The sequence below is a fragment of the Epinephelus fuscoguttatus genome, linkage group LG4 (assembly GCF_011397635.1).
Source record: "Epinephelus fuscoguttatus linkage group LG4, E.fuscoguttatus.final_Chr_v1".
Taxonomy (NCBI): domain Eukaryota; kingdom Metazoa; phylum Chordata; class Actinopteri; order Perciformes; family Serranidae; genus Epinephelus; species Epinephelus fuscoguttatus.
Window position 1 is genome coordinate 12,026,754 of NC_064755.1, and position 17,213 is coordinate 12,043,966.

The following is a 17,213-nucleotide window of genomic DNA, read 5'->3' on the forward strand; positions in this document are numbered from 1 at the left end:
CTCTATGCCTACGTATAGTGCATACCTTTTATTTTTGTAAAAGTAATGCAAAATAAACAGTGAAAAAACAAGCATCTCAAGACAACATTCATTTAAACCAGGAGCCAAATTAGAAACGAAAAAAAAAACCCCACAAACCTCACTAGCAACAACACTGTCTATCAGGTCACAGCGTTTTTCATATTTGTCCTCATAACACACAAACATCTCTGCTGTGCTGACAAAACACACACAGGCAGTATATGTTCAACATGCCTTCTCTTCTGCATGAGAGGCCTCTGATATCTGTCTGCTCCATGTTCAGCGACTCAGTTTTCACCCTCTGGGGTGTAAATGTGTGTGTAAGAAGTGATAGCTGAGGAGGTGCCTCTGTAGACTACATTTGACAACATGTGATAAGGTTGTGCATTATGATGCCAGATTATTGTAACATTTTGAGTATTTAGGCAAAACACAGGAACCCCATAGTTGAGCTTTTTTTTCTTCTTTTATTGTTTACAAAATACCAACATAAATACATAAGAGGAGGCTGTGTGATATTGCTGTGTGTGGATACGTGTGTGTGAAACAGAGGGGCAGGCAGAGAAGACCACTAAAACAAACGCTCCACCCCTCTGTAACAAACACACAGTGGCTTTCACAAGTCAGAATATAAGTCACCTTTGTACTTCACATACTGTAGACAGCGAAGAGTAAAGACATGTCGTACAATGAAATAAAAGTCACGTAAAATAAAAAGAACCAAAATGATAAAATACTGCGATATAAAAGCAGCTAAACCTCGATCTGTTAAGAAGATGGTGAGGAGGAGGAGGAGCACAGCACAGACAGGATATTCAAAATGTTTTCTCTTCTTTTTGAGTGCAGCCCTTAGAAACCCACTGGACAGGTGTGTGTTCCCCACAGTGAAAGTGCTTGTTGAATTTCAGTGAACTGAAACTGAACAATAGTGACAGCTCTGGGAAATCAGCCCTGCAGGTCAAAGGCAGAGCACAGATGGACAGTCAGACATGATGCTCATCAACCTGCCTGTGTTTCACCCTCTTTCCTGACTTCCCTTCACTCCTTCATCACCTTTATAAATACAAGTGATAAAGGAGATAAAAAAGGAAAACGGACACCCCCTCCCCTCATCAGCATCTACAGACACACCATCCTCCATTCACACATGCAATCAGACCATGCTCCTTGTAGTGTGTCCAAAGTCAACTTGGTTACACTCTCATTGGAACCCCTTTTCATATTCAAAGCTGTAGAGTCAATATTATCTGTACACCAAGGCGCTTTTTTTTTTTTTTGCAAACTACAATCATCCATTTCAAGAGCAAAAGCAGTTCCCCAACATATCCTCGTTACAGTGAAGATGCTTTAGGCTACAAGGCAGGGAAGGGATCAAAACACCAAAGAAGGACCACTGAGGGAATGTGATGAGACACACAGCAGAGATGCATTCATTAACAAGGATCTTCTCTACTTCACTTTGCATTTTTATCTGCCAAAAGTATCGAGATAACAAATCCCCAAGTTTCACCTTTAAACTGCAATTTAAAAAAAAAATCCCCATTAAAAACAACCCAGAAACCCCTTAACTCTCTACAGTGCCTGCCTCTAAAATAAACCTTAAAATTAAGGTTGGCTTTGTTCATTGGCTAATGTATATATAGAGGAGTGGTGCAGCCTCACCACTTGTATGTATTATCACTACCTGAAATGTATATATACATTAACATACATACAGCCGAGGAGACACCACAACACTGAAAATAACTGCCATCAACAGGCAGTACGTTGCCATGATAGCGGACATGACTCACCAGAGAGGACAATAACGAGGCAGAGACACACACTAAAAGACTCCATTAGCCTGAGTCATAGTCAGATTTTGGGGATTTCTCTACTTAAACTCTGCTTTTCTGGACAACCCCTGTGGCTTTATGCTACTGGGTGAGTGTGGTGGGACACAAACAGTCTACGCTCTCATTGCACTCAGAATATAGAGATCAACACCTGGGAATTTATCGTACGCTGTGTTTAGATTTAGCAGTTTGTGTTTTAGTTCTTACAGTCGAGACTAAAGGTGTGTGTGGCGAGAAACATGGAGGGGGCTAGAAACTACAACTGTCCAATCGCCTGCCAGGTGGAATAGGGAGGGAAGTCTGTTCACTGAGCTGTCGTGGCGGCGCCAAAGGTCTCCTGGGAGGCGTACACCATGTAGAGGAAGCCATCTTGGTCCCGCTCCCGTTCATAGACCTCGGAGATGGCAGCCGACACGGAGACCATGCTGTGGCCGTTGACCAGCAGGAAGAAAGCCTGGTTGGAGTTTAGCTGGAGGCGCCTCCTGGTGGAGAGACAGAGACATGGCAAAATGAGGAGGAGAGAAGAGGAAAGATAGAAAGAGAGTACAAGAAAAGAAAGAAGGGGATGGGAAAGGAGAGGAAAGGAAAAGAAAATAGGATACAGGAAATGACAAGAAATTACAAAGATGACAAGGAAGGAAGACAAAAAGGAGAGGAAGAGAACAGAGGGGATAGGAAAGAAAAGGAAATGACAAGAGGGGAATAGGAAGGAAAGAAAAGGAAATGAAAGGAAAGGAAACAAGGGAATGGGAAAGGAGAGGAAATGAAAGAAGAAAAGACAAGAGCAGAGGAAATGAGAGGAAAATAAAATAAAGTAGGGGATAGGAAAGGCAGAGGCAAAAGTGGAAAAGGAATGGAAAGGAGAGTGAAAGAACAGAGAGAAGAGGACAAGAGAGGAAATTAGAGGACAGGCAGGAAAAGGAAGGATGGGAAAGGAGAGGCAATGACAAGAGAGGAAAAGGAAGAAAAGGAGAGGAGAGGAGAGGAGAGGAGAGGAGAGGAGGTGTACCTGATAATCTTGATGAGTTCACTCATGTTGACGTGGTCTGGCACCAGGAACTTGGTCTTGTCCAGGATGGGGAGCTGTTTTTCTCCTTTATACCTCTCAATGATCACCTACAGGAGACACACACACACACACATAATCAATCAATGACGTCTCTCCTTCTATTCTCATGCAGTTCTACAGTATGTGGGCAATATTTCTTGTGCTGTTTTTAGACCTGATACGCTGACAGTTTAAACCGGTCTGGGACCAGAGTCACTGATAGTCCAGCAGGGAGATATAAGAGGGGGATGAAGTCACACATATCAGATGATATCATTAAGAAAAAGAAAAAGAACACAGCCCTCTGCCTCACTGGATTATAACTGTGAAGCTTAAGTCCATGTTCACTGAACCCAGACTGATTATTTTAGCTATGAGACATTTAATCACGTTAAGATGTCTTATAACCAAAGCCTTTAAAAACAGCACTGTCAGACCACTTCATCACTGACAGTGTAAATTACTTGAATCAGCTGTAACAGTAATCTGCTGAGGCTGGCTGCCACAGAGCATCCTCTGCCTGCCCCGGAGTTAATACAATTAAAAACACTCTCAATAACTTATCTGAGCCATCCAATATCTTAACAATCAATGTGTTTGTTCATGTCACCTTAAATATGTACATCAATAGAGGAGGATGGCTTGTGGAGATTACTGTCGGAACTTTGAGCGTCAACTTGAAGAAAATTAGCAAAATAAATATGTTGTGAATGAGTCCCTCTTTATTCTATGGAGCTAGATCACTCATATAAGCTAAAAAAAAAAAAAAAAGTCATGTCATTCTAACATTGCCTTTAGCATGCTCTCAGGCAAGTTAGTGCTGCACTTCCAGAAATTAGTGAACTTGCGAGAGGCAGAAACACAATAGTCAAAATTGTAGCAGCAGAGTCAGAAAGACCTGAATTTAAGCCCCTAGCATGGGTCAAACTCCAGAAACACTGGATCCTACATTTCCCATAATACAACTAAATAGCACATTTTCCTAAACACCCGGTGCCTGGTAAATGCCCACATCTATCAACTCTACACCTCATGTTTGTAACACAGGTTTTGTGTTATACATTTGTCTTTCTTTAGCCCAAACTGAATTTCCTTTTTAAAAATAACATTAAGAATATAAAATAAATTAAATGGCTGATCTGAACTGAGCAAGAATTTAGAGGTGCATTGACCTCTAGCTTGAAAGCAGGTATATTGTTCAGTGAGGCAGGGCCTGCTCTGAAAGCTATAATCAATCTGTCATACTGTCTTCTGCTCCCCCACCCCCCGCAGGCTCCACTGTGGCCGTCTGGATGGAGTTGCATTACAGTGACACAGCGCATCTGCCTCTGGTGTCAACACTTACCATGACACGGCAGTTTATAACCCCAGGAGAGTATACAGGAAACACACTCACACACACACTGGGGTGCTTTTAAGATGAAAAGAGGCCTTACATGGAGCAGCAGATGGAAAGCTGTGGTGATACTCTATCTCAAATTGATAAGACACGCAGGTGAAACAAGAGGTGTGTGTTTGTTTATAGGTGGTTGCTAGGAGTCACTGGGCAACTGACATATTAGTCAGCCACACTCACTTCTCATTGGAAAAACTAGAAACAACCGCTGTGGTCACTGTAAGTTGAAAAAAGCCTGATCACAAAAATTAGACATTTAAAAAGTTTAGAATAGTGACCAGAAGTGCAGCAATAAAATCTCCAACCAGAGGCCAACAAGCAGAAAGCCAATATACAGAAATGTGTCTGATGCCAACAAATGACATTAAAAACCCTTTCACATGCATTTCAGAGTAACCAGGAAACATGTGGTAACGCTTTCCGGTGCAGTGCATTTGTTTCATTTTTACTTGTGTCTTCCTGCGTGCTGCTATGCACATCATGCTCATATATTTCTGCCCTTCAAGAGCTGTGAGAACAATGTTGCCTCAGTGGGTTTCACTGCTTTGGTGCTTAGCGCAGGTGCATATGAACTTACTGGTATCTTGTTGGGGTGCTGCTCTCGGATCAGTCTGACATCTTCTACTCTTTGCTCTGCAGGACAGAAAAACAGACTCAGGTTAATGGAAATGTACAACCAGACAAAGAGATCAGCAGGTCGGGAGAATACTGATAAAACACAAACGAGGTCAGAGGCTAAGCAGACACAGATACTAACTCATGAACAGAGAGAAAAAAAGATCTAAAAACACACACACACACACACACACACACACACACACACACACAAGCAGATTTTACCAGTACTTTACAGCCACCCCACCCATGCACACAGTCTTTAACATCCCCCTCTGGATATTAATGTATCTAATGATCACGTGAGGAGCAGCAGTATGTTATTATAACGGCTTCTTCAACCGCTTTGGATGTGTTATGAATCATAATATCATTCTACTGAGATCTTAAATAAAGAATATCAGCTGTAACTGGTCTCATGCTATGTCTTATCAGATATACTTTGAAACATTCTCATAAAAAAATCATAATATGATTACATTCTCCAAGCTTAATATCAAGCATAGAAACATCTGGGTACATTTATTTAACAGACAGCTTAGTGGACTAAGACGCTCTAGTGAAAACATAATGGGCTTTCCTAAAATCCACTCATGTTGTAACCACATTGTTCCACAGTGATTTGCAGATTATTATACAAAAAATATGATTCCATTTCCTATTTTAATACTCCAGTGAGTGTTCACAAGTGTGTATAATTTGCATCCCTTACAAAGAGACAGGCGTGTTGAGAATGATGTTAGAATGTGACATTTACAAAATGGAGATTTGGTTTATTTATATCAAGGGTGTTCCTTGAGCTCCTGATACAATGTTAACATTACATATTTACTAACTGCTCTCAGTATAGGCTGCAGAATTTAAAATCATGTTCAAGTGTGCCTGGATGTTTTCTTTGTCTTAGTTTCTAACAGAGGTGTGGACTCAAGTCACAAGACAAGGACTCAAGTCAGACTTGAGTCACAAATTTGATGACTTTAGACTCACTCGACTCAACAAAAATCAAAAATAATGTGCAATTTGACTTGGACTTTAACACCAGAGGCTCACTTCACTTTGACTTCAGCTGTTTGACTTGAAAATACTTAATGTCCTCCCCCAGGCCCAAAGATTAAACTGTGTTATTTAAAAAGCGTGTCCCGAATCAATTTATTTCCCTTCAATTCCTGAATTAACTAACACTGATGCTATTAATTTCCAGCAGGTCAACGCCTAGTTCCACAGATCCACTTTCTTTGAACCATCTGATTGTTCAATTATAATTAAAACCTACTTGATGGTCAACAAAAAAGGAGCTGCAGTGTGCATAACTTACAGATGTAGACACATAAACTTACATCAAACTTCAAATTTAAAAAGCATTTGTGATTTTTGAACTCAAAGTTTAGGACTTGGTACTCGACTTGCTTTGTCTTTGGTAACTTAGGACTTGAGTGCAAAGACTTGTGACTTGCTAAACAATGAACTGGTCCCACATTTGGTCAATAAGAATCTCAGCTGAAGATGCACCTTCTCAACACTAAGTGGTACGTCCACAAGGATAACTCAAAAGATCAGGTGACTAACACAGCTGCTGATTGGATGGATCATGTAGTCATTGATGATCTGTGGCAGAGCAGGCTCCTCCTTTCTGAGGTTTAACCCCATTTTAAGTGATTTGTAACTGGGCCAAAATAAAGGCCACAGATAACACCTTGGGCCTACTGCACTTTGTACTGACAACATTAACAACAGTGTGATGATGATCAAAACGGAATGATACCTCAACATCTTGTGATCAACTCCATCAGTGTCTGGACTTTGAACTACCTCTGATAGAAATGGCAAAAATGAAACTAGGCACTGATTTTCTAGTGCCAAGCTGTCAAAGGCAGCACACTGGGCCCTGGCAGCCGCCAGAGTCAGTTGATGCTTTGAGTTGCTGATATCCAGTCTTGTGACATGTCACAATAAATGTTTGCCCAGAAGACAATTTGTACGCCCACTGTTAAGATATCTAATTCAATCAACCGACCAGTGCTGATGTCCCTCTGAGGCTGCGACTTTCATGGTAAACTTGAGGAAATGTAGGACATTGTTCCATGATTACATTTCAATCAGGATGAGCTCACTGCCCAGGAACAGGGAAGCTCTGTATGTGCTTGTGTGTGTGTGTGTGTGTGTGTGTGTGTGTGTGTGTGTGTGTGTCACTGGTCTCTCTTGGCCTGACCACACCACAAACAGCCTTTGACTCATGAGTTTCCAATCAAATAAAAGAGGAAAAAACAAAACAAAATGGGAAGCAGACGGTCTAAAAGCCTGTTGGGTTTTTTTCATGTATTTCTGTTCTGTCATAATATGGGAGTTAGTCAGTGTGGCCCTGCCCGACTAGAAGATTCCCTGCTGATTCCTGAGTCATCTTATGACCTATTATACAAATATGCAACTTGAACTGTTTCGTGCTCTGAAATGGAGTGTCAGCGTTGTCTGTAGTAACAATGTGACACATTAAAAGTATATTTACTCAAACGTACGTGGGCCCAGATAAAACACAAGGCAGTGACTCAAGGTTGAAATAAAAACGTGAACACTAATTATTAATAGCCCACACACATGTCTGCTCCTACATAAATATACATATATATATAGTCATGTAGCAGCCATGACCAACGATTAGCTGTGTAAGTTTGTCGCAGTATTACAGTAAAAGAAGAAAATTAATTTAAAGCAGCACGTTCTCAGAGTTCAACGCACGTGACACATGTTTCTCTTTGCTGCCTGGCCCTCACGTGCTCTGGTTGTGCAAATTTGGACCAATAACGTGACGTCGGACAGGAAGTCGGTTACTTTTAGTCACGCTGGGAATTATATTTCCAGGGCTGAGGGCCACAGTTCCCATCTTTGTTCTTTAAAGATATGTAACACCTAGGAAAACCCAACCGTGGCCAACTCCACACCCAAGTTATTAAGTTTCATAGAATTACACTGAAGTGAGCTACTTTTTTATACCCTCTCACGTAAATTACTAAAAAGCCCCACAAAGTGTATAATGTCAGAGAAGGGCTGTTGGATAAACTCAGTTACAATGTGTCTGTAAAACCACTGCAGGCCTTGCCTTCAGCTCTGACGGCTGCGGAAGCATAACAGAAACTAAAATCCGCATCGAGGCTGTGGCCTACCCTTCACACAACAAGAAACCAAATGTAACTCCGCACTTTTAGGTCCCATTTGATTCTGTTCCCCCTTTAAAACTCCTCTCCTCCTCTCCACAGTGTCCCATCCCCCAATCCTGCAGCTCTCTTTCTCTGCCCTGCGTTTCGACACCACTTTGTTTTTCTCCTACAGCTCTGATGCAAACAAACACACACACACACACACACACACACACACACACACACACATAGGGGTGAGACAGGCCTGCAGCAAATAGCCCTATTCTCTGCTATATTTACACCTGTATGCACACATGTGAGAACATTAGCCTATTATTATCACTGTCTGGATATGTCTGCTGTGTTATTTTAGATAAGTTGACACGGCCACAGACATCCGTGTCTGGTTAGCTTTTCTAATTAGCTGTAGACTGAAGTCTAGTGTCTCCCCTGTGAGTTGAACATACATTTAAACTGTACGCTGAACTAGCTAGACAAGATGAACGCTAATACTCCACCGGGATAATAACTACCAACTACCTGGCCTGTCTCCATTACCGATGTAATTCACTCTGACACAGTCCAGAGAAACATTAGGACAACAGCTACAAACATGCAACTTTAGTTAAAAGACATAACGCAGGAGAGTTGTGTGTTAAATGTTAAAGCAGGCTGTGGTTAGACCTACCGAATGTCCTTCTTTGTTTGAAGGTTTTTTCTGAAGGCATATTGCGTCAAAGTCAACCAGTTGGCAGTGGATAAAAACGGAGGTAGCGGCTGTGTCGGAGCAAAAATAGAAAAGCTATAAACGATGTATAAAACTATCCGTGGTGTCGGTGCTGGTAGCTTATTGGTAAAATACAAAATAAGGAGCACTCGTTTAGAGATGGTTTGATGTCGCTGCTTCCTTCCTCTGGCTGTGTTTTTATCAGGACGAGCTCGAGCAAGCAAAACAAACCTGTCAGCTGACCTCTGACGTCATGCGCCTCCCTCTCATCTGCCCCCCTCCCTCTCTCTCTCTCTCTCTCTCTCTCTCTCTCTCTCTCTCTCTCTCTCTCATATTTAATTTAAGATAATAAAGCTAAGAATTAAATGATAGGAACATGACGTTTCCCTTGACAAAAAGGACACACTCTGCACCACAGTTTAAAGAATAAAAGTAAGAAAAGAGGTGATAATTGCATTTGATAGATAGATAGATAGATAGATAGATAGATAGATAGCAGGGGCGTAAATATATACAATATAGTGCAAGCAGTGCAGGTGCACTAAGGTTCATGGGGTGGGGGGCATGTAGAGAGAGGGGTTGGAGGGCCCGCTCTCTCTAGGGCAGAGAACGAGCCCTTGAGTGATCCAAAATTGCCACTTCAAAAATATGATTTTTCAAAAAGGAACACACATTAATATACAAATGCTGTTACCTGCTATAAATGCCCTTGAGAAGGCAAACCCATCTCTGTCAGTGTTTCTTTATTTCCTTGTGAAATAGTCAGTAGAAATCTGTAGCAAAGTTATATGTTCATTTTACATAAACTATTTTAAAATCCATTTAATGAATACATTCTTTGTGTGTGTGTGTGTGTGTGTGTGTGTGTGTTTGTCATATACAGATTTGCAGTGATGCTGTCCAACATCAAGTCTGTATTTGATCAAGTGACAACACTATAAAATATACGGTAGCTGTTTGTATGCAAAAATCATCCAAGCTACTGTATGCAACTGGTAGATGGATAGATAGATAGATAGATAGATAGATAGATAGATAGATAGATAGATAGATAGATCGCTCATTAATTTATTCATTTATTATATCATTTATGTAACATGTGGCTATTCATTGGAAATGACTATCCAACTTTTCTGCCATGTTTTCCCTGTTCTTTTGCTGCCTGTTTCCTTGGTTCCATATGTGAGCGTGCTTGTATGTGTATAACAATGACAGTTAATTCTGTATTATTGTAGCTGAAATGGACTCACTTCATCATTCTGAATACTTTTTAAAAGACAAAAATATTGTGAAAGTACACTTCCTGCCCATCTACCTGGTTGTACACCCACCTCATTAACTACCGCTACAGCATTGCTGCTAGCCCAAAAACATGCTGGTAAAAAGATCCCATTTTATCTGAATGCATTAACTACTCACTCAAAACCCTTTTCCATAAAATGTTGTGTATTGGGAAAATATTTGGATTTAAGTCAAACATTTATTAAAATGATAGAGCAAGCAAAACAAACCTGTCAGCTGACCTCTGACGTCATGCGCCTCACTCTCATCTGCCCCCTCCCTCTCTCTCTCTCTCTCTCTCTCTCTCTCTCTCTCTCTCTCTCTCTCTCTCATATTTAATTTAAGATAATAAAGCTAAGAATTAAATGATAGGAACATGACGTTTCCCTTGACAAAAAGGACACACTCTGCACCACAGTTTAAAGAATAAAAGTAAGAAAAGAGGTGATTATTGCATTTGATAGATAGATAGATAGATAGATAGATAGATAGATAGATAGATAGATAGATAGATAGACTTTTTTCAAGTTTCTCATGGTTCTATTTCAGTGAAAGTCAAAAAAATTTAGAAAATAAATGTCCTGGAGAAAATGATCTGAATGGCTTTATTAACCTGCACCATTCATTATTACTCCAAACCATTCAGCATCATTCTCAATGTCTAGCTCCAAGACCCATCTACAATCAGATCACCCTGTGTCAAGGTCTCAGAATTTGAAACACAAAAACGATGGGTAGCTATGAATTTAATAGCCTCATCCCAAGTGTAACCCTGAACAACAACAGTGACCTTTGATGAATAACTCAAATTGACTGAGAACACTCAGGCACAAAAATTATATATATATATATATATATATATATATATATATATATTCTGGTACAGAAAGGCCTGCATGTGGTGGAATAAAACATTCAGTATTTTACAGAGAGTAGCATCTGAGATGTGGTGGAGCAGAAGTAGCATAAAATATGTATTCAAAGAAAAGGATCTTTAAATTAAACCCAGAGGTTGGGTAAATATATCAAACATGATTACTTTTATTTTTGCTAATGGACACACAGGGCTGATGGTAGTTGTAGTTCAAAGAAAGTAGGCTAAGAAGAAGATGCAGTTTTATTTTTTGTCCAGCAGGTGGAGAACTCTGATCACCTGTTGCTGCTAATCTGTACTGTCAAAGGAAATGGAGCTGGTCTCAGGGACCAGAGCAGTGAGGGGAAAAGCCTTATGCGCTCCTCAGGGTGTACCTGATTGCTAATTGATAATCATAGGTGCGTGCAGAAATTGTAGAACTGGTTTAAAATCAGTTTGAGACTCACCCCAGTTTCTCTTTGACTGCAGCCTCTGCTGCAAGAGACACAGGCATGCTGACAATGCAAGTCAGACCTCTGTTAGTTTTCCAAATGTCAAGTGATAACATAGTCATGTCCTTGACTGACATGAACACACACGTAAGAGGTCTTTGCTATGGTCACTTCTTCACTGAACATATGACAGTGATAATATTTTCTGTGCAGCACTAATGCTTGTCTCCATACCTCTCTTCTCTCGTTCTTTCTGCAGGAGTAGCTAATGTAACAGTGTTTATTCACAAAGGGCATCTCAGTGTGTTATATTTTTAGGTCAGCCATGCTGTGAAGCCTTCCCTGTGGTTTTCCACCTGAAACCCCCCAAGTGATGCTCAGTCAGGTGTGTGTGTGTGTGTGTGTGTGTGTGTGTGTTTTATTGTGTGTTAAAGGGTTGCATAGAGATTAGTGTTTGTGCGTGTGCACGTGCTGGCTTCCAACTGGGTGTGTCTACGACAGATATGAAGTCAGTTAGAAAAAAATCACACACACACACACACACACACACACACACACACACACACACACACACACACAGAGTATGATCTACCACTGTGTATTTGTCTCAGCATGGTTCAGGTCCTGAGGACTGCATGTGTACAGTAGGTGCATACATGAAGCATCCACCACCCCCCTCTCTCCTCTTTTCAAGTCAAAGACAGCTGTAGACGCTGATAACACGAGAAATTGTTGGTTGGGGTTATGGAGTGTGTGTGCATTCTGTGTCTGAGCACACACACCTATGAGTTCGGGGACACCCCTACCCTTCGATCAAATATTTGCTGTCAATATTTAGACCTTCTCCTTCCCTCCTCAGTGGGATCCCGCCTGCTCCCTCTACTCATTAGGTGGTGGTGTTGTGATTTGACGGTTCTCACCAGGAGGCTCCACAAGTGCTGAACTGGTCTCAATCAGCTGTATAGATGGCTGAAGTGCTAATCCGCGTGATATGAAATGTTGACACTGTTACAATGTTAGATGTAACAGGGAGGAACAATACTAGTGTGATCGATAACAATAACACTTGACGGATATGAAGGGGGTAGAGGTGGAGGTTTGGTCTTGTGTGTGTGTGTGTATGTGTGTATCACACCTGTGTGTATTATTCTGATGTGTGAAATAGTTCCCACTGTGTATGCATCAATGCATGTAGGAGGAGCTCACCAATTTTAAACACATACTCTCTTCCACTAAGCCTCACTGATTTACTTTATTAAAGCAAAGAAGGAAACAGATATCTAGAAGCAGTTCATTTAGGGAACATGTGTAGGTTCACTTAAACCAGGCTTATGTTCTATTTGTAGTGCTCTCAGCACTGAAAATCTATGTTTTATAAAAAGGTGAAGACTAGGTGCTGTTGAGTTTGATTTTTTTCTGAGCTTTAAGGAGCACAAACATTATTTAATTTACCTTGGACCATTGGGGTCATTAAAAAATAGATGTTTTGTAATTTAATGAGTTTTTCTTTCTATGGGAATGTCTCTCATGTACAGGTTTCTTCTGTATATATATGTCAAACATTCACACCCATTTCTGATTGTGATTAAATAAAAGCTAGAAGGCTAATCTAGTCTTCATTTCATGGTTTGAAATCAACAACTCTATTTCTTCAAACTATTGTGTCTATGACTCAGTGGAATGTGTAATAATCATAGAGTGCAGCCATCCACCAAAAGAGGCAGGAGTTACTGTCCAACTGAAACAAAGAGGAGCAAAGACAAAGACAGCAAACCCAGAGAGAAGAAATATGGCAGCCATCTTCAGAGTAATAAAACAGTGGACCTTCAGTCATCAGTGGATATTCTGTCTGGCTGCTTTTTATATGTCAGGGGGATAATGAAATCCCACCCTGGTAAATCTTTTCTGACCTTTTTGCAGCCACTACCTTGTATCCATATGATTATCTGTTCTACCCTCACCATCTCGCCAGTATTTTTGAGTCGTAAACTTGAACCACGTGGCCCCCCCACCCCTACTGCTCAATGCTCTCTAGTGAAGGTCTTGCAAGCATTAGAGTTGAGTGGACTGTTGGTGATCCAGTGACTGCAGTCAAACAGTAGTCCTGTTGGAGGGAAACTTTTTGGAAACATTTTTGCTTGAAGTAAGGGCAGGACTGGTGAGTATCTGAGAGAAGAGTTTGTGTTATTACTGCCTCATTGTTTCTGTCTTGGTGTGATTGGGGTTTCTGCTGTAGATGTTGGGCCTCTAAGAGATCATGCACACACTGTGACAAAACTAAACTTAGCTGATGTGTCTACTTTCATCCCTGTCTCACATCATACAATCATGTCATATTCCGCATGTTGGACAGGGACTGCATTAAAGGAACTGGGATGGGGAGAGGGGCCGGATTTCTTATATTTCACTGGCAATATTAATATTTTTCTTTGGACCCTCCCTTTCATGTAAGAAAATCTGCAACATGCAACAGGAATGAATTGGTTCAACTTGTTTAATCAAGTACCCAAATTTAAATATTCTAGTACAACAGTAGTATACAGTAATCACCAAAGCACACATGCAATATTAAAGACATGTTCTTGTCACTCTACTTTTGAACAAAGAGCTACTGGTAAATAACTGGTAGCCTAACTGTTTTTTAGCATTCTTTTTTTAAATTGTTATCCATTACTTTTAGCAAACTATTTGAATTATTATTTTTAGCAAACTATTTCTTTAACTGTTATCTAATAGACTACTTTATAGCAAACTATTTGAGCTATTGTCCTTTTTTTTAGCAAACTATTTTAACTATTATTTTAGCAAACTTTTTTTTTACTGTTATGCAATACACTACTTTTAGCAAACTATTTGAACTGTTATCCATTACTTTTAGCAAACTATTTTAACTATTAGCAATTACTTTTATCAAACTTTAAAAAACAAAACAAAAAACAAACTGTTATCCTTTATTTTTTTGCAAAGTATTTGAACTATTATCTCTTACTTTTGTCAAACTTAACTGTTATCCTTTACTTTACTCAAACTGTTATCTATTACTTTTAGCTAACTGTTTGAACATTTATTAGGCTACTTTTCACACACTCTTTTTTAAAAACTGTTGTCCATTACTTTTAGCAGTGTATTTGAACTATCATTTTAGCAAACAATTTTTTTAACTGTTATCCAGTGAGCAACTTACTAGCAAAGTATTTAAACTATTATCCATTACTTTTAGCAAACCATATTAATTATTATCGGTTACTTTTTTCACACTTTTTAAAACTGTTATAATTTATTTTTTGCAAAGTATTTGAACTATTATTTTAGCAAACTTTTCAGAAATTATTATACAATAGACTACTTTTATTTAACTATTTGAACAATTATCCTTTTTTTTAGCAAACTATTTGAACTATTATTTTAGCAAACTTTTCTTTTTCTCTCTCAATACAATAGGGTACTTTTAGCACACTATTTGAAGCATTATCTATCACTTTTAGCAAACTATTTTAACTATTGGCGATTACTTTTATCAAACTTTTAAAAAAAAATCTGTTATCCTTTATTTTTTGCAAAGTATTTAAACTATTATCTATTACTTTTATCAGATGTGTTTAAAGTGTTATCCATTGCTTTTTGCCAACTATTTGAAGTTTAACCATTACTTTTATCAAACTTTTAAAAACTGATATCTGTCACTTTTAGTTGACTATTTGTATATTTATTTGGCTACTTTTAGCAAACTTTTTTATTAACTGTTATCCATTAGTAAAGTATTTGAACTATCATCCATTACTTTTAGCAAGTTTTTTGAAATTGTTATCCATTACATTTTGCTAACTATGTATTATTATATGTTTCTTTTAGCAAACTTTTTTTGAAAATAATATAGTTATATGGTATGGTATGGTATAATATAGTGTATCTGTTACTTTTAGCTATTTGAGCTGTTCACTTGTTTACTAGTTTTCACTCACTGATAACCTGTATTGTTCAGGTGTCACAATTTACTCAATATGTGGATATATATATTGAATCATTCCTGATTCCTTTTTACTCTACAATCCTCTCTTGGTAACTGCAGTAAGTGTACCTGTGGTTGGGAATAATTACACTCTGCTAAAAGACAATAAAACTGGAACTAATGTTAAAATAGAAGTTAGTCTTATTTTGTGATATTTTACGACAGAGTAGAAATCTCAATGTGTGTACAGTCATGCTTCTTCAATATGTGCGTGTTTTTAAGCGCTCTTTAAATCGCCTTCACAATGAGCTAACTAACAAACCCCCAGAATAGATAATCAAATCTTCCTTTTGAGACCACTGACAATCACGTTCATTATGTCACATACTAAAAAAAATTCAATGTACTTGTAAAAATAAAATAAAAGCGTTTTACTTTAGAGATCCATGAGCGTTGTTACTATGTGTGTGCATATCAGTGTCCACCCTGCCATCTGTGTCCCCTAAAAACAAAGCTGCAAAGCCAAAACCTCCCAGTGAGCCATAGTTGTTAGATTTTTGGTTGTGTCTGTTGTCTTTATGATTAAATGTGTCTGTGTGTATTCAGAGGCTGCTCTGAGAAGGCGAGTACTGCAACAGGAAACACTTAGGATTGTGGCCTTTTCTGGATTACATTGGTTGCACTGTTGCCAAGACAACAGCAATTAGAAAAGACTTGGTTACCAAGCAGAGAGTGGTTATGTTTCCGTAGCAACCAAGGTCAGGGAGAAGGCTCTGGGTTTACCTGATTCTTAAGAATAAGACAGATACAACATATTTGTTATTGTACCAAGTACTAGGAAGCATTGGGTTCATGTGGCTATATATTATCTGTTTTTGCACTGAAGACTCCAGCTGAAACTTCAGTGTCCTTCTTCCTTATTGGCTTTAAATCATCTGTGGTGAAACTGTAGGATAAAGCCATAGCTTACATTCACTGCAGGAAACATAAAGATATCAACCCTCGTAGCATTTGATTGGGTAAACTCAGATGTGTCTTGAAACAAATACAGAGCCATGGAAATATGAGAGGAAGAAATGTTAACTCACCTCCTCACCAGCACTCAAACGTATACAATCCTGCACATTTTCTATAGGCAGTGTGTTAGCTGAAAGGAGGACAACAGACACTGTGTCTTGCTGTGTACACTTCCTGTAATTAGTTTATTATCACAGCATGTTGTCACACACCAGCTTACACAAACACACTATAATGACCATGACATAACATGGCCTCCTTAAGCCTTGGTATACAAGGTAGAATTTAGTGTGCTTATGCAAAACTTAGCAGCCACATAATACAGTCACCGCACTCGCACCACATCGATCCTCACATCTCTACCTCCCTTCATCTTGTTTTGTCAAACCCCCCCTCCATCTCTCACCAATTCTCCAATTGTTTCATCTCCCCATCATCCCTTCTTCTCTCCACCTTAAACCCCTGTTAGTCTGTCTCTCAGACACACACGCACACACCTCCCAGGTCCACTTTAGTGTGTAACCAGAGGCTACGAGAACACTTAATCCCTCAGCACCTGCTTTCCGTGACCTCTTGCAGCTGCTTGGGTGTGTGTGTGTGTTTTGCCTTTATGCCTGTTTATTAGAGATGTGTGCCAGTTCATATATTGCCAACTTTGCATTCATGTTAGGAGTGGGGGTGTTAGCTCATTTGCATATTTGTTTATATTTGTGTGTTTGCTTGTTTTTAATAACACATTTGAGCTTAACAGATGTCCTGCGTTTTAGTCTGCAACACAGATGGACCTGATATAACATGGCAACGTTAGGATCCTCTACAGTGCAGGAGAATAGACTGCAGGGATCAGTGTTCAAATTAAATATGATGACACTGACACTGTGTCTTGTC

The 17,213-nt window shown here is 39.4% G+C and overlaps 1 protein-coding gene across 1 annotated transcript; it reads right to left on the bottom strand.

Annotated features, from left to right (window-relative positions):
• Positions 1-468: 468 nt before the first annotated feature.
• Positions 469-9,010, bottom strand: map1lc3b (microtubule-associated protein 1 light chain 3 beta). Its single transcript, XM_049575011.1, has 4 exons — positions 8,735-9,010; positions 4,878-4,933; positions 2,866-2,972; positions 469-2,338 (listed from the first exon to the last, which is right to left on the bottom strand). Exons 1-4 carry the CDS (start codon positions 8,772-8,774, stop codon positions 2,161-2,163), a joined length of 381 nt encoding a protein of 126 aa, XP_049430968.1. The 5' UTR covers positions 8,775-9,010; the 3' UTR covers positions 469-2,160.
• Positions 9,011-17,213: the final 8,203 nt, after the last annotated feature.